A 19686-nucleotide genomic window follows, 5' to 3' on the forward strand; every position below is an offset into this window, starting at 1 on the left:
GCACTCTGTTACAACAGCAAAAAATATTTAACTGTAAAAATAAAAGAATGGAGGGAGCCCAACATAAACAGGGGCAAACAATTTATTTTAATACGATCATAGAAAAGAAAAGAAATATATGGTATAATATTGAATAAATTCTATGAAAATGTAACTGTATTTCTTTCAGTGCTAAATGAAATTGGCTATCTTTCACATAATGGTGGTACCACTCACCAGAAATACCACTAGGATGGTACCTAGAGAGATATTTTCCTTGAGAAAGAATTTAAGTTAATCTAGTCACATATTCTCAATGTCCTTATAACCAAGGACGTTGTTGATTGGTATATATTGTTAAATATATGGTGTATATTGTTATTTACCTGGTATATATTGCTAAAGTGGTCTACCTGAAGCAGATGAATAGCCATAAAATGAAATGACTGGCTGAGGTAAGGGGAGCAACCTACACTTCACTAGAAGGCTATTTACACTATCGCTCTTGCCTCTCCCCCCACACCCCCCAATTACTATTGTCCTCAATTCTTATTTTCACAACTGTACACTATTATCTCAGTTTTCTTAGTTTTAACTGATATTACATCAGAGTTTTCTAGGGAGCTAAAAAACCTGAATTCCAGGCCTCTTCCAACAATGAAATCAAAATATCCTAGGATATAGCCCAATAATCTTATTTTTTAAATATCCACAGGCAGATGATTCTGATATGCATATAGAGTTGAAAGCAACTATTTTATCAGCACTGAGGTCCTTAATTATTTTTTCAGACCCACCCCTCTTAACTATGACCTCATAACTATTCTGTAGCATTTATGTTACTTAAAATTCACAGTAAATGTCAGATGTCAACTTAATTCTTCTTCATAGCGGTGTTTCAACTTTAAAGTAACTGGTACAATAGAAAACTGTGAGACAATCATAAATAGTAAATTCCTAGATAAAAAAAATGAAATGATAAGTTTAGAGTAAAATATTTAGAATTTGAGTAATCGCCACAAATAGCTCTGGAGTATATTCATCTCAGTTTGGGGGTTTTATTGTTCTTTCTCTTTTTAATTAAACTATAGTTGATTTATAATGTTGTGTCTGTTTCAGGTGTATATCAGAGTTTTGTATGTATATAAATTTTCAGACTCTTTTCCACTAGATAAGGTATACTGAATATAGTTCCTGGTGCCATACAATAAATTCTTATCTATTTTATATAGTGTGTGTATTTGCTAATTCTATGCTCCTAATTTGTAGCCACTTCTCCTTTGGTAATCAAATAAACCATATGTTTATTTTATGTGCCTCTGAGTCTGTTTCTGTTTTGTAAATCAAATCATTTATACTATTTTTTAGATTCAACATATAAGTGATCAAATTGCCAACATAAGGTGACAGAAAAAGCAAGAGAATTCCAGAAAAACATCTGCTTCATTGACTACACTAAAGCCTTTGACTGTGTGGAACACAACAAACTGTGGAAAATTCTTAAAGAGATGGAAATACCAGACCACCTTACCTGCCTCCTGAGAAATCTATATGCAGGTCAAGAAGCAACAGTGAGAACTGAACATGGAACAAAGGACTGGTTCCAAACTGAGAAAGGAGTATGACAAGGCTGTATATTGTCACCACTCTTGTTTAACTTATATGCAGAGTACATCATGAGAAATTCTAGGCTGGATGAAGCACAAGCTGGAATCAAGACTGCCAGGAGAAATATCAATAACCTCAGATATGCAGATAACACCACCCTAATGGCAGAAAGAAAATAAAGTTTTTCACTGTTTCCATTGCTTCCCCATCTATTTGGCATGAAGTGATGGGACCAGATGCCATGAAGTGATGGGACTGGATGCCATGATCTTCGTTTTTTGATTGTTGAGTTTTAAGCCAGCTTTTTCACTCTCCCTTCCACTTTCATCAAGAAGTTCTTTAGTTTCTCTTCTTTGGAAAAATGCCTCTTTAGACTCCTGTCCACTTTTTGGTTGAGTTGTTTGTTGTTGTTTTTCTTTTCTTTTTTTGATACTGAGGTATTTTTACATTTTAGAAATTACACCTTTGTCAGTTGTATTGTTTGCAAGTATTTTCTCTCATTCTGTAGAATGTACTTTCATTTTGTTTAGTTTCCTTTTCTGTGCAAAAGTATTTCCCATTTGCTTATTTTTGCTTTAATTTCTTCTGTCTTAGGAGATGCACTTAAGAAAACTTTGGTATAGGAAGGGATATAAGATGGTGGAATAGAAGGACTTGAGCTCACCTTCTCTCAGGAAAACATCAAAATTACAACTACTAAAGAACCATAGATAAAATATGCACACTACTAGATAAAAGATCAGCAAGGACCTAATGTATAACACAGTGAATTCTACTGGGAAAAGAATTGAAAAAGAAAGGATCTATGTATATGTATAACTGAATCACTTTGATGTACACCAGAAACCAATACATTATAAATCAACTATCCTACGATATAAAATAAAAATTTTTTAAGCAAAGTATTGGTATGATTTGGGGTCCATAATCACTGCAGATGGTGATTGCAGCCATGAAATTAAAAGATGCTTACTCCTTGGAAGGAAAGTTATGACCATCCTAGATAGCATATTAAAAAGCAGAGACATTACTTTGCCAACAAAGGTCTGTCTTGTCAAGGCTATGATTTTTCCAGTGGTCATGTATGGACTGTGAAGAAAGCTGAGTGCCAAAGAATTCATGCTTTTGAACTGTGGTGCTGGAGAAGACTCTTGAGAGTCCCTTGGACTGCAAGGAGATCCAACCAGTCCATTCAAAAGGAAATCAATCCTGGGTGTTCATTGGAAGGACTGATGCTGAGGCTGAAACTCCAAGACTTTGGCCACCTCAAGCGAAGAGTTGACTCATTGGAAAAGACCCTGATGCTGGGAGGGATTGGAGGCAGGAGGAGAAGAGGACGACAGAGAATGAGATGGCTGGATGGCATCACCGACTCGATGGACATGGGTTTGAGTGAACTCCGGGAGTTGGTGATGGACAGGGAAACCTGGCGTGCTGTGATTCATGGGGTCACAAAGAGTCGGACACGACTGAGCAACTGAACTGAACTGAACTGATGTTCAAGAATGTTTTGCTCTGTCCTCTTCTATGAGTTTTATGGGGTCATGTATTATATCTAACTCTTTAGGCCACTTTGAATTTATTTTTGTGTATGCTGTTAGGAAGTGTCCTAACTTCATTGATTTACATGAGGCTGTCCAGCTTTGCCAACACCACTTGCTGAAGAGGCTGTCTTTTCTCCATTGTATATTCCTTTCTCCTTTGTCAAAGATTAATTAATTGATCACAGGTATATGTGTTTATTTCTGGGCTCTCTACTGTTCAACTGATCTAGATATATATGTTTTTGTGCCAATGACACGCTTTTTGGTTACTGTAAATTTTGTAGTACTGTCTGAAATCTAGGAAGGTTATGTCTCCACTTTATTCTTTTTCTTCAGTATTGCTCATGCAATTCTGAGCCTTTTCTGTTCCATATAAATTTTAGTATTATTTGTTCTAGTTCTGTGAAAAATATCACGTGTAATTTGATAGGGATTGCATTAAATCTGTAGATAGCATTGTGTAGTATGACCCATTTAACAATATTGACTTTTCCAATCCAAAAGCATGGGATATCTTTCCAGCTTTTAAATCTCTTCAGCTTCCTTTATCAATGATTTATATTTCTCAGTGTACAGGTCTTTCACCTCCTTGGTTAGGTTTATTTCTAGTGTTTTTTGGCCCCAATTTTAAACAGGAATTTTCTTTTTCTTTTTGTAATATTTCATTGTTAGTGTAAAGAAATTCAACAGATTTCTGAGTGTTAATCTTGTACCTGCTACCTTGCTGAATTCATTATTTCTAGTAGTTTTTGTGTGGAGTCTTTAGGGTTTTCTATTTGCATATAATGACAATTTTACCTTTTCCCTTCCAATTTCCATATCTTTTAGGTTTTTTGGTTGTTTGATTGCTGTGACTAGGACTTCTAATACTATGTTGAATAGAAATGGTGAGAGTGGGCAATCCTTGTTTTGTTTAAGAATTTAGAAAGAAGGTTTTCATAATAGCTTTCACTGTTGAGTATTATATTTCTGTGGGTTTGTCATAAATATTCCCTCTATACCCTTTTGGTGAGAGATTCTATCATGAATGAATATTGAATTTTATCAAATGCTTTTTCTGCATTAATTGAGATGATCATGTGGTTTTCATCTTTTCTTTAGCTGATGTGCTGTATCACACTGATTGATTTGTGTATGCTGAAACATCTTCTGACCCAGGGATGGATCCAACTTGGTTGTGGTGTGTGATCTTTTTTATGTGTTGCTGAATTTGCAACAAAATGTGTTTGGATTTGTAACAAAAATGTGTTGAGCATTTTTGTATCTATATTCATCAAAGACACTGGCTTACAATTTTCTTTTTTTGTAGTATGTTTGATTTTGCTATCAAGGTGACAGTGGCTTCACAGAAAGGTCCTTCTTTATTATTACCAAAAACTAATTCAAATAAAAAACCACAAAACAAAAAATTATTACTAGACTAGCAAACAACTAACATATAAAAAGAAAAGCCAAATAAAACAATTCAGTTCACTTCTTGGTTGGAAGCTATTTCATGAAAAGTCTTTTATAGCCAGATTTTTAGAATAAAAACTAGTACTGAATCAAATTTTCAAATCTAAAACAAAACATAATGTTATAAGAATAAGCTCACCTCATAAGCACAAAGATCTATGCCTGTATAATGTACAATTCCTAGCAAGTTAGGAATATAATCTTTGAAAAAGGCTCTAGCACGTTCTTGCTTTAGAAGCTGCTTGACACAATCAATAATTCCTGAGTACTGTCCAGTTTTACCTACAGTCAGTCTGGTCTTTATAACCTAAATGTGAAAGAATACAATAAAAATATATTGATCAGATTCACTCAACTCACCTAGCAATCGATTAAACTGTATTAGGTCAGGATGTTTGCTAATTATCATAGAAATAAAAAAGAAAGCAATCTCAAATATAATTTTAACTTTTTGCTAACTCTTAATTATAAACAACTGATACAGTACAGTACAGAGGTTTTTTTTTAATTATTTAAACAGGAAAATATAATTAAGCATTTGTGGCTTTAATTGATAAAGCCACTCAAACATATTTCATTTGCTATAAGGAAACATATTCTAAATCAAATCAGCTGAGATAACATTATTGATTTAAGATAAAGCAATAACATATTCTCTAGGCAAAAATACTGGAGGTGGTAGCCATTCCCTTCTCCAGGGGATCTTCCCGACCCAGGGATTGAACCTGGTCTCCTGCATTGCACGCAAATTGCTTATTGTCTGAGCTACCAGGAAAGCCCAAAATAAAGCAGCTATAGCCAAAATTCAAGTTTTAAAATAGTATATGATCATGGTAAAGTGAACAACAAGTATGGAAAAAACATTCTGTAATATGCTAAAAATACATACTCTGGGAACTATCGTTAACAACAAGGTTTATAAACTAATTTAATATAACTTGGGTTCATTTTGTGCTCATAAAGTAATAACATAACATGGGTTATGAAGACAATATAGCCTCTTGTAGGCTGTCTGTGATCCACATTCCTATGTTTAGTGTAATTCTTCTGATAGAACTTCACTTATTGCCCTTTTTATTTGTATTAATCTAATTTAAGGGAGTTACAGATACACTTCTTGAAGGAGGAAATGGCAGTCCACTCCAGTACTCTTGCCTGGATAATCCTATGGACAGAGGAGCCTGGCTAGCTCTGGCCCATAGAGTTGCAAAGAGTCGGACACAACTGAAGTGACTTAACATGCACACACGCAGATATACTTGGAGAAATGGCTCTCTAAAATATCCAAGACAAGAAAAACACAAACTTTGTCTTGATTGGACAACTGTATGTCTTGATGGAGCTTCCTCTGAGTAGTCAGTTGGAAGCCCTCTCTATGAACTTCTCTGTAGGACCCAACACTTTGGATAATTCCATTCTTAAAACTCTTTGCCTTCTCCAGGGCAGTGCACTCTCTTCTTACCCAAGTAAATTTTTTCTGTCTGCTTCCCTGGCATGTTTTTTGTTCCTTTCATTCTCTAAACTAAGATTTTCTCAAAAGTTAAAAATAAAATTATGACTTATTTCTAAGCAATTTCAAGGCTTTAACTAACACTTCTTCACAGATGACACGTCAAGACTTGAAATCTCTCAAGTCTTAGTATTAAATTTGCAACCGCCTGTAGAAAATCATAACTCAGTTGCCCACCAATAACTCAAATTCAATACAGGCAACTTGAACTCATCATCTTTCAGAGTCTGGCTCACTTCCTCCATTCTGTACCTCTGTTAGAGACCTAACTCAGACATAACTCTTCTAAACATTTGGACACAGAACCCAGACAGAACTTTGCCATCTTCCTTTCCCTTTCTTCTGTTTTCCATTTCTCAAGTGATCAGTTCTTATGACTGTTCTACTGTGAGTCAGTTTCTCCTAGTCAATATCATGTGTCAAGTCCTTATTATCACTTCTCTGAATGATAGCAATATCTTATATCTAGTCATTTCATTTCTCTAGTTTCTGCTCCTCTAAAAAACTTGACCAGGATTACACTTCAAGCTCCAAAGTCTTGAACAGCTCTTATTTTTTAAGAATTTAAAGCTAAATTTAAGTTGCATTGACAAGCCATTCTGATTTGGTCCCAACCCATTATTTATAGTATTGTCGTATCTACGCCTGAATATCTGCTCTTATACCCCCATTCCTTTGCTCAAGTTGTTATTTACACTTAAAGTCCACTTCCTCATCATCTCCAAACATTCAAATTCTAAGTCAAACTCACACATTCAACTCAGGTCCTTCATGAAATCCATTAACTGGAATAATATCTCCCTTCTGAATGTCCATAATACTTGGTATTGATCTTCCTTCTAGAATTTATATTTATATTTGGATCCACTCCAGTATTCTGGCCTGGAGAATTCCATGAACTGTGTAGTTCTTGGGGTTGCAAAGAGTTGGACACAACTGAGCAACTTCCATTTTCACTTTTCATTATTACTGATGTACATATTCTATCTCCCCTTCTGGACTATAATAAGCTCCATGACCAAAATGCCTGTCTGATTCAACTCTGGATCCAGAGAAGTACTTTAAAGTTTGTGGGTGTTCAATACAAATTTGATTTTATTAATGAATAAGTTATTCTATCAATTAATTAATCAATGAAATTATTTATTTTCTTGGTACAATACTAATTTTATCCTAAACCAAAAAAGACTGGGAAACTGACAGTTACTAAGGACAACTGATACTTCGTGTAAGACACATCTTATAGCTATAAAGATATTTATTGTATAAAATACTGATCTGTGATTCACTTATTTTTTTAAATTATAATTTGCATTAAAAACATTCTTTTCGTTAAAATTTTGTAATAGTACATAACTCCATAGGGTAAATACAGGTCTGTGCAGCTGCACCAGCCAGTGAACCAGATATAAATCTTCCAATAATTCCTATTTTAGCACCATCAGAACTAAGCCATTTCTTATACTGTATAAATAAAAATATTAAAATGCATAAAATTACTGAAATGGAATATACATTGTTTCTTTGTTTATAACATTAATATTAATAACAATTAGTATTTCGGACATGCAACATTAGAATATCGAGTAGAATACCTGATTTTAATTTTATGCAATTAATTATATATTGTCACCCTGCTTATTTAACTTATATGCAGAGTACATCATGAGAAAAGCTGGGCTGGAAGAAGAACAAGCTGGAATCAAGATTGCAGAGAGAAACACCAATAACCTCAGATATGCAGATGACACCACCCTTATGGCAGAAAGTGAAGAGGAACTCAAAAGCCTCTTGATGAAAGTGAAAGAGGAGAGTGAAAAAGTTGACTTAAAGCTCAACATTCAGAAAACTGAGATCGTGGCATCTGGTCCCATCATTTCGTGGGAAATAGATGGGGAAACAATGTCAGACTTTATTTTGGGGGGCTCCAAAATCACTGCAGATGGTGAATGCAGCCATGAAATTAAAAGACGCTTACTCTTTGGAAGGAAAGTTATGACCAACCTAGATAGCATATTAAAAAGCAGAGACATTACTTTGTCAGCAAAGGTCCATCTAGTCAAGGATATCATTTTTCCAGTGGTCATGTATGGATGTGAGAGTTGGACTGTGAAGAAAGCTGAGTGCCGAAGAATTGATGTTTTTGAACTGTGGTGTTGGAGAAGACTCTTGAGAGTCCCTTGGACTGAAAGGAGATCCAACCAGTCCATTCTAGAAGAGATCAGTCCTGGGTGTTCTTTGGAAAGACTAATGCTAAAGCTGAAACTCCAATACTTTGGTGATGTGAAGAGCTGACTCATTGGAAAAGACCCTGATACTGGGAGGGATTGGGGGCAGGAGGAGAAGGGGACGACAGAGAATGAGATGGCTGGATGGCATCACCAACTCAATGGACATGAGTTTGAGTGAACTCCGGGATTTGGTGATGGACAGGGAGGCCTGGCATGCTGTGATTCATGGGGTTGCAAAGAGTCAGACATGACTGAGGGACTGAACTGAACTGAACTGAACTGAACTGAATAGACCATCAAAGTGGTGGTGAAGGTGTGTCCCTCTGCTAATTTCCCTGGTAATCAGTAACCCAACCTGATGTCAATTCCCACTGTAACTGATAACTTTCATCCCAGGAGCAAAGACTACTACCATGTCCTGCCCACCAAGGGCTGCACACAGTAGGACATTGCACCAGGACCTTGCTTTAGCTGTGTAAATCCCCCTATCCATTAAACCACTGATGTCTCTGTTGTTGACTCTAGGCTCTTTCTCTTATCTCAAGGCTAGACAAGTACAAGGCTTTCAGGTCTGTGAGGTGTAATCCAATAGTATGGACCCTCAAAAGACCTCAAATAGCCAAATCAATCTTGATACATAAGAACAAAGCTGTATGCATCACATTTCTGGATTTCAGCCTATACAACAAAACTATAGCAACAAAACATACAGTATTAGCATAAATACAAATATACAAATCAATGAAACAGAGTCAAGAGCCCAGAAATAAACCATTTATAAATCATTTCTATAAAGATTTACAATCATTTCTTATCAGCTCATATTTGACAAGAACACTCAATAAGGAAAGAATAGTCTCCTAAACAGCGTCAGGAAAACTGGCTAACCACATGTAGCAGAATTAAATTGGACCACTGTCTTAGATTACTCACAAAAATTAATCAAAATGGATTAAAGACTTAAAATGTAAGATCTGAAACTGTCAAACTAACCAGAAGAAAGCATAAGGGAAAGATCATTCAGACAGAAAATCAGTAAGGACACGCAAGCCTTAAATGATAGCTTAGACCAGATGAACTTAATTTATATTTATAGAACATCCCATCTGAAAGCAACAGAATACACTTTCTTCTAACATGCACATGGAACATTATCCAGATCACATGTTGAGCCACAAATCAAGCCTCAGTAAATTTAAGAAAACTGAAATCATTTCAAGCATTTTTTCTGACCACAATGCTATGAGATTAGAAATAATTACAAGAAAAAAACTGTAAAAAACACAAACACTTGGAGGCTAAACAATATGTTACTAAACAATCAATGGATCACTGAAGAAATTGAAAGCAAAATTAAAAAATTACCTAGAGACAAATGACAATGAAAACCTCAGAACCCAAAACCCACGGGACACAGCAAAGGCAGTTCTAAGAAGGAAGTTTATAGCAGAACAATCTTACCTTAGGAAACAAGAAAACTCTCAAATGAACAACCTAACCTAAAACTAAAAGCTAGTTCTTTGAAAAGATAAACAACATTGATAAACCTTTAGCCAGACTCAGCAAGAAAAAAGGGGAAAGGGTTCAAATTAATAAAATTAGAAATGAAAAAAAGATAAGTTTCAAATGACACCACAGAAATACAAAGGATTATAAGAGACTACTACAAGCAACTATATGCCAATGAAGTGGACAACCTAGGAAAAATGGACAAATTCTTAGACAAGTACAAACTGGTAAGACTGAATCAGAAGAAACAGAAAATATGAATAGACCAATCACAAGTATTGAAGTGGAAAATATGATTTAAAAACTTCCAACCAACAAAAGTTCAGAACTATATGGCTTCACAGGTGAATTCTATCAAATATTTGGAGACGAGATAACACCTATCCTTCTGAAACTATTTCCAAAAACTTCAGAGGAAGAAACACTCCCAAATTCATTCTATGAGGCCACTCTCACCCTGATACTAAAACCAGATAAAGAAACCACACACAAAAAGAGAAAATTAAAGGCCAATATCACTGATGAACATACCCACAAAAAATTCTTAAGAAGATTTAGAAAATTGAATTAAACATCACATTAAAAAAAATCATATACCATGATCAAGTGGAATTTACCCCAGGGATGCAAGGATTCTTCAATATATACAAATCAATCAATGTGATACACCACATTATCAAATTGAAAATAAAAAATGTATGATAATGTCATAGATTCAGAAAAAGCTTTTGACAAAACTCAACACCTAAACTCTCCAGAAAGTGGGAATAGAGAAAACGAACTTCAACTTAATAAAGACCACAAATGACAAACCCACAGGTAACATCATTCTCAGCAGTGAGAAACTGAAAGCATTTCCTCTAAGATTAAGAGCAGGACAAGAATATCCATTCTCACTGCTTTTATTCAACAGAGTCTGGATGTCCTATCCATGATGATCAGAGAGGAAAATGAAATAAAAGGAATCCAAATTGGAAAAGAAGAAGTTAAACTGATACTGTTTGCAAATGATATGATACTACACATAGAAAGTCCTAAAGATGCTGCCAGAAAACTACTAGACCTCATCAATAAATTTGGTAAAGTTGCTGGATAAAAAAAGTTGAATTCCTATACACTAGCAACAAAAGATCAGAAAGAGAAATTAAGAAAACAATCCCATGTTACATTACATCAAAAAGAATAAAATACCTAGGAATACATCTACCAAAGAGGCAAAAAGACATGTACTCTGAAAACTATAAGATGCTGATGAAATAAACTAAATTTGAAAAAAACAGAGAAAAACCATGTTCTTGGGCTGGAAGAATAAATATTGTCAAAATGATTATACTACCCAAAGCAATCTACAGATTCAATGCGATCTCTATCAAATTCCCAGAGACATTTTTCACAGAATTGAACAAAAATCTTTTTAATTTGTATGGTAACAAAAGACCCCAAATAGTCAAAGCACTCTAGAGAGAGCAAAATAGAGCTGGAGGAATCAGGCTCCCTGGCTTCAAACTATACTAAAAGGCTACAGTCATCAAAACAGTATGGCTCTGGTACAAAACAGAAATACAGATCAATGGAACAAGATGGAAAGCCCAGAGATAAAGCCATGCACCTCTTGTCAACCAATCTATGACAAACGAGGAAAGAATGTAAAATGAAGAAAAGACAGACTCTTCAACAGGGGGTGCTAGGAAAACGAGACAGATACATATAAAAGAATGAAGTCAGGACAACATACACAAAAATAAACTCAAAATGGAAAGCTGGATACTATAAAATCTTAAGAGAAAATCATATGTAGAACACTCTCTGATATAAATTGCAGCAATATCTCTCTTGATCCACCTCTTAGAATAACGAAAATAAGAACAAAAATAAAATGCTACCTAATTAAACCTAAAAACTTGCACAGCAAAAGGAAAAGATAATCCACAGAATGGGAGAAAATATTTGCAAATGATGCAACTGATAGGCATTAATCTCAAAAATATATGAACAGCTCATGCAGCTCAATATCACCCCCCAAAAAATGGACATAAGATCTAAATAGACATTTCTCTAAAGAAGACATTTTCATGGCCAAAAAGCACATGAAAAGATAATATCGCTAATTATTAGAGAAATTTCAAATCAAAACTACAATGAGGTATCACCTCGCACTTGGTTAGAATGGTCATCATTAAAACGTCTACAGGGGTGGTCCTAAGATGGCGGAGGAATAGGACAGGGAGACCACTCTCTCCCCCACAAATTCATGAAAGAACATTTGAACACTGAGCAAATTCCACAAAACAACTTCTGAATGCTGGCAGAGGACATCAGGCACCCAGAAAGGCAGCCCATTGTCTTTGAAAGGAGGTAGGGGAAAATATAAAAGGTAAAAAGAGAGGCAAAAGAGGTAGGGATGGAGATCCGTCCTGGGAAGGGAATCTTAGAAAGAGAGAAGTTACCAAACACCAGGAAACACCCTCACCGTTGAGTTTGTGGCAAGCCTTGGAACCTCAGAGGGCAACATAAACAGGAGGAAAAATAAATAAATAATTAAAACTCATAGATTGCATGCCTAACGGCAACTCCCAGAGGAGAAGCAGCACAGACGCTTGCACCCGCCACTAGCAAGTGGGGACTGGACAGGGAGGCATGGGCTGCATTGCTTAGAGTAAGGACCAGGCATGAATGCCTAGAGGGCAATCTGAGGGAACTAACTAGAGATAGCAACCCAGGCTGTGGGGTAGCTATCCCGCAAAAAGCCCTCACCTAAGACATTGCCAGGCCCACTCACAGAACAAAGGACTGAGCAGAGCTAGCCAGCTGCGGATGGCCCATCCCCTGCTGAGACAGGCAGGCAAGGGCAGCCAGAGCCAGAAGGGGGCAATTGTGGCCCGAGAGAGGCATCATCTACCAAACTGCAAGCAGGCTTCATTGCTAACCAAGATTTCTTGGGATTCTGGATGCCCAACATCTGCTGGGAGGGTCACAGCCTGAGATCAGCTCCCCAGAAGAGACACATGGTATACCTGAAAAAGCGTGCCGGTTGTACACCCAGAAAACCAAGTGGCCAAGACAGGGGAGGTGATCAGTCGCAGCCCCCAACTGGGGGCGACTGCTCTCACCAAGCACCTAGTCACCTGAGCCGCTTGGACCTGAAAAGGGCACAAAACACAAGTCCGACCAAGTCTGTGCCCTTGTGGAGTACCCAAGAACCTGAACCTGAGCGGCTTAGACCTGGGAAGTGCATGCAACCCAGGGCCCACCTCAGACAGTTCCTGGCAGAGCAACCTAGAGCCTTAACAGTATAGACAGGGAAAGCACACATGCTGTGAGCGGGGGCAAACCCAGTGTGGCTGAGACACTGCAAGCACTCCCCACACACACCAGTGATATTTGTTTGCAATGTTCCTCCCTCCCCACAGCACGACTGAACAAGTAAGCCTAAAAAAGTGACCACCACTGCCCCCTTGTGTCAGGGCAGAAATTAGACACTGAAGAGGCCAACAAACAGAAAAAGCTAAAATAAACAGAGGGAACTGCCTTGGAAGTGACAGGTGCAATAGATTAAAACCCTGCAGTTAGCACCGACTACATAGGAAGGGGCCTATAGATCTTGAGAAGTGTAAGTCGGATCAAGGAACTATCTGAAAATGAACTGACCACACACTGTCCACAACAACACCAGAGAAAGTCCTAGATCTATTTTTACTATTATCATTTTTTAAATTAAAAAAAAATTTTTTATTGTTAAGTCCTCTATTACTTCTTTAATTTTCATTTTTATAACTTACTATTACTTTGCAAAAAAAAAGACCCTATTTTTAAGGCAAACTTCATATATATATATATATTATATATATATAATTTCTGTGACTTTGTTTTTTTCTTTAATATTGTATTTTTGAGAATCTAACCTCTACTCTAGATTTTTAATCTTTGCTTTTTGGTATTTGTTATCAATTTTGTACCTTTAAGAATCCAATCTTCAGTGCCCATTTTTACTTGGGAGCGAGATTACTGGCTAGATTGCTCTCTCCAACTTTGGACTCTCCTTTTACTCCCCCAGGTCGCCACTATCTCCTCCCTCCCTGTTCTTTTCTCTACCCAACCCTGTGAATCTCTTTCTGTGTTCTGGGCTGTGGAGAACACTTAGGGAACTGATTACTGGATCTTTCTCGCTCCTTTTGATTCCCCCCTTTATCCTCCTGGCCACCTCCGTCCCCTTCCTCCCCCTCCTCTTCTCTGTGTAACTCCGTGAACATCTCTGAGGGGTCCAGACTGTGGAGAGCACATAGGGCAGTTATTACTGGCTAGCTTGCTCTCTCCCCTTTTGATTCCCCCTCTTCTCCTCCTGGTCACCTCTGTCTCCCTCCTCCCTCTTCTCTTCTCCAGGTAACTCTGTGTACCTCTCCAGGTATCCTCACTGTGGAGAAACTTTTCATCATTAACCTAGATGTATTATCATCAGTGCTGTATACATGGAGAACTCTTGATGCTACTGTAAGAATAAGACTGAAAACCAGAGGCAGAAGGCTTAAGTCCAAATCCTGAGAACACCAGAGAACTCCTGACTCCAGGGAACATTAATCGATAGGAGCTCATCAAACACCTCCATACCTACACTGAAACCAAGCACCACCCAAGGGCCAACAAGTTCCAGAGAAAGACATACCACACAAATTCTCCAGCAACACAGGAACATAGCCCTGAGCTTCAATATACAGGCTGCCCAAAGCCACTCCAAACCCATTGACATCTCAAACTCATTACTGGACACTTCACTGCACTCCAGAGAGAAGAAATCAAGCTCCACCCACCAGAAAACCGACACAAGCTTCCCTAACCAGGAAACCTTGACAAGCCACTCGTCCAGCCCCACCCACAGTGAGGAACTTCCACAATAAAGAGGAACCACAAACTACCAGAATATGGAAAGGCCACCCCAAACACAGCAATCGAAACAAAATGAAAAGGCAGAGAAATATTCAGCAGGTAAAAGAACAGGATAAATGCCCACCAAACCAAACAAAAGAGGAATAGATAGGGAATCTACCTGATAAAAAATTCCAAACAGTGATAGTGAAAATGATCCAAAATCTTGAAAACAAAATGGACTTACAGATAAATAGTCTGGAGACAAGGATTGAGAAGATGCAAGAAATGTTTAACAAGGACCTAGAAGAAATAAAAAAGAGTCAATATATAATGAATAATGCAATAAATGAGATAAAAAAACACTCTGGAGGGAACCAACAGCAGAATAAAAGAGGCAGAAGATAGGATACGTGAGATAGAAGATAGAATGGTAGAAATAAATGAAGCAGAGAGGAAAAAAGAAAAAAGAATTAAAGGAAATGAGGACAACCTCAGAGACCTCTGGGACAATGTGAAACACCCCAACATTCAAATCATAAGAGTCCCAGAAGAAGAAGACAAGAAGAAAGACCATGAGAGAATACTTGAGGAGATAATAGTTGAAAACTTCCCTAAAATGAGGAAGGAAATAGTCACCCAAGTCCAAGAAACCCAGAGAGTCCCAAACAGGATAAACCCAAGGCTAAACACCCCAAAACACATATTAATCAAATTAACAAAGATCAAACACAAAGAACAAATATTAAAAGCAGCAAGGGAAAATCAACAAATAACACACAAGGGGATTCCCAAAAGGATAACAGCTGATCTTTCAATAGAAACTCTTCAGGCCAGAAGGGAATGGCAGGACATACTTAAGGTGATGAAAGAGAAAAATCTACAACCCAGATTACTGTACCCAGCAAGAATCTCATTCAGATATGAAGGAGAAATCAAAAGCTTTACAGAGAAGCAAAAGCTGAGATAATTCAGCACCACCAAAGCAGCTCTCCAACAAATGCTAAAGGATCTTCTCTAGACAGGAAACACAAAAAGAATGTATAAATGTGAACCCAAAACAACAAAATAAATGGCAACGGGATCATACTTATCAATAATTACCTTAAATGTAAATGGGTTGAATGCCCCAGCCAAAAAACAAAGACTGGCTGAATGGATAAAAAACAAGACCCCTATATATGCTGTCTACAAGAGACCCACCTCAAAACAAGGGACATACACAGACTGAAAGTGAAGGGCTGGAAAAAGATATTCCACACAAATAGAGACCAAAATAAACCAGTAGCAATACTCTTATCAGATAAAATAGACCTTAAATAAAGGCTGTGAAAAGAGACAAAGAAAGACACTACATAATGATCAAAGGATCAGTCCAAGAAGAAGATATAATAGTTATAAATATATATGTACCCAACATAGGAGCTCCAAAATATGTAAAAGTACAACTTTCCAAAACTGAACCAGGAAGAAATAGGAAATCTTAACAGACCCATCACAAATATGTAAATTGAAACTGTATTCAGAAATCTTCCAGTAAACAAAAGCCCAGGACCAGAGGGCTTCACAGCTGAATTCTACCAAAAATTTAGAGAAGAGCTAACACCTATCCTACTCAAACTCTTCCAGAAAACTGCAGAGGAAGATAAACTTCCAAACTCATTCTATGAGGCTACCATAACCTTAATACCAAAACCTGACAAAGATGCCACAAAAAACGAAAACTACAGACCAGTATCACTGATGAACATAGATGCAAAATTCCTTAACAAAATTTTAGCAAACAGAATCCAACAACATATTAAAAAGATCATACATCATGACCTAGTGGGCTTTATCCCAGGGGTGCAAGGATTCTTCAATATCCACAAATCAATCAACCTAATACACCACATTAACAAATTGAAAGATAAAAACCATATGAGTATCTCAGTAGATGCAGAGAAAGCCTTTGACAAAATTCAACATCTATTTATGATAAAAACCCTCCAGAAAGCAGGAATAGAAGGAACATACTCAACATAATAAAAGCGATATATGACAAACCCACAGCAAACATTATCCTCAATGGTGAGAAACTGAAAGCATTTCCCCTAAAGTCAGGAACAAGAAAAGGGTGCCCACTCTCACCACTACTATTCAACATAGTTTTGGACGTTTTGGCCACAGCAATAAGAGCCGAAAAAGAAATAAAAGGAATCCAGATTGGGAAAGAAAAAGTAAAACTCTCACTATTTGCAGATGACATGATCCTAAAGACTCCATCAGAAAATTACTAGAGCTAATCAATGAATATAGTAAAGTTGCAGGATATAAAATTAACACACAGAAATCCCTTGTGCTAACAATGAGAAAACAGAAAGCGAAATTAAGGAAATAATTCCATTCACCATTGCACGAAAAGAATAAAATACTTAGGAATATATCTACCTAAAGAAACAAAAGACCTATATATAGAAAACTATAAAACACGATGAAAGAAATCAAAGAGGACACAAATAGATGGAGAAATATACAATGTTCATGGGTTGAAAGAATCAATATAATGAACATGAGTATATTACCCAAAGCAATCTACAGTCTCAATGCAATCCCTTTCAAGCTACCAACGGTATTTTTCACAGAGCTAGAACAAATAATTTCACAATTTGTATGGAAATACAAAAAACCTCGAATAGCCAAAGCATTCTTGAGAAAGAAGAATGGAACTGGAGGAATCAACCTGCCTGACTTCAGGCTATACCACAAAGCTACAGTCATCAGACAGTATGGTACTGGCACAAAGACAGAAATATAGATCAATGGAACAAAATAAAAAGCCCAGAAATAAATCCACGCACCTTTGGACACCTTATCTTTGACAAAGGAAGTAAGAATATACAATGGAGAAAAGATGATATCTTTAACACGTGGTGCTGGGAAAACTGGTCAACCACTTGTAAAAGAATGAAACTAGAACACTTTTTAACACCATACACAAAAATAAATTTAAAATGGATTAAAGATCTAAATGTAAGATCAGAAACTATAAAGCTCTTAGAGGAAAGCATAGGCAAAACACTCTCCGACATAAATCACAGCAGGATCCTCTATGATCCACCTCCCAGAGTAATGGAAATAAAAGTAGAAATAAACAAATGGGACCTAATTAAACTTAAAAGCTTTTGCCCGATGAAGGAAACTATAAGCAAGGTGAAAAGACAGCCTTCAGAATGGGAGAAAATAATAGCAAACAAAGCAACTGATAAAAAATGAATCTCAAAAATATACAAGCAGCTCCTGCAGCTCAATTCCAGAAAAAGAAATGACCCAATCAAAAAATGGGCCAAAGAACTAAACAGACATTTCTCCAAAGAAGACATGCAGATGGCTAACAAACATGAAAAGATACTGAACATCACTCATTATCAGAGAAGTGCAAATCAAAACCACAATGAGGTACCATCTAACGCCGGTCAGAATGGCTGCTATCCAAGAGTCTGCAAACAATAAATGCTGGAGAGGGTGTGGAGAAAAGGGAACCCTCTTACACTGTTGGTGGGAATGCAAACTAGTACAGCCACTATGGAGAACAGTGTGCAGATTCCTTTAAAAACTGGAAATAGAGCTGCCATATGACCCAGCAATCCCACTGCTGGGCATACACACCAAGGAAACCAGAATTGAAAAACACACATGTATCCCAATGTTCATCACAGCACTGTTCATAATAGCCAGGACATGGAAGCAACCTAGATTTCCATTGGCAGATGAATGGATAAGAAAGCTGTGGTACGTATATACATGGAATATTACTCAAATATTACTCAGCCATTAAAAAGAATACATTTGAATCAGTTCTAATGAGGTGGATGAAACTGGAGCCTATTATACAGATTGAAGTAAGTCAGAAAGAAAAACACCAATACAGTATATTAATGTATATATATGGAATTTAGAAAGATGGTAACGATAACCCTATATGTGAGATAGCAAAAGAGACACAGAACAGCCTTTTGGACTCTGTGGGAGAAGACAAGTGTGGGATGATTTGAGAGAATAGCATTGAAACACATATATTATCATATGTGAAACAGATCGCCAGTCCAGGTCCCATGCATGAGACAGGGTGCTCGGGGCTGGTACACTGGGATAACCCAGAGGGATGGGATGGGGAAGGGAGTGGGAGGGGGATTCAGGATGAGGAACACATGTACACCCATGGCTGATTCATGTCAATGTATGGCAAATCCACTACAATATTGTAAAGTAATTAGCCTCCAATTAAATAAATTTTTAAAAAATATTTAAATTTTTTAAATTAAAATTTTAAATTTAAAATATTACAATATTAATATTTTGACTATTATAGTTTGAGAATCTGTTTTTCATTTGAATTAACACAACACAATTTCCTATCAGTAGAAAATTAGATAAATATATTCACATTTATATATATGGGGGAATGCCATATAGGAGTAGAAATGAATGAAATTATGCATATCAGCATAGATAAATCTAACAATTTTGAGTGAAAGCAAATTTTAGACAATGCATACAATATATTAAATGGTTATGGATACATTCATATACAGAAAAATATTAAAAATATGCATGGGAATGAAACACTAACTTGAAGATAAGGATAACTTCTCAAGAGAGGAGAAAATGAAAGCTACTGTTTGAAGCAAAAATGACAGTCAAATAGTACGGCGAGTACATGACTGATTTATTATTTTCTTTGTGAAATGCTACATATTTAATTATTAAGTATGTTTTTATATATATGGGCTTCCCTGGTGGCCCAGCAGTAAAGAATCCACCTGTTATGCAGGAGACATGGATTCAATCCCTGGGTGGGGAAGATCCCCTGGAGGAGGGCATGGCAACCCACTCCAGTATTCTTGCCTGGAGAATCCCATGGACAGAGGAGCCTGGTAGGCTACAGTTCATAGGGTCGCAAAGAGTCAGACATAACAGAAACAACTGAGCTATATATTTATGTATGGGG

At 36.8% G+C, this 19686-nt stretch overlaps 1 protein-coding gene across 1 annotated transcript in view; it reads right to left on the reverse strand.

Annotated features, from left to right (window-relative positions):
- Nucleotides 1-848: 848 nt before the first annotated feature.
- LOC129540400 (mitochondrial adenyl nucleotide antiporter SLC25A24-like) overlaps nt 849-19686 on the reverse strand; it is a 66734-nt gene continuing 47896 nt past the window's right edge. Inside the window, exons 6-7 of the mRNA XM_088834999.1 lie at nt 4726-4893; nt 849-908 (exon numbers count right to left, since the gene is read on the reverse strand). Of these exons, the coding sequence (XP_088691125.1) occupies nt 849-908; nt 4726-4893 (228 nt within the window). The remainder of the gene's footprint in view (nt 909-4725; nt 4894-19686) is intronic.

This window comes from Moschus berezovskii, chromosome 4 (assembly GCF_049115385.1).
Source record: "Moschus berezovskii isolate FMDL1 chromosome 4, NW_MosBer_1.0, whole genome shotgun sequence".
NCBI classification, from domain to species: domain Eukaryota; kingdom Metazoa; phylum Chordata; class Mammalia; order Artiodactyla; family Moschidae; genus Moschus; species Moschus berezovskii.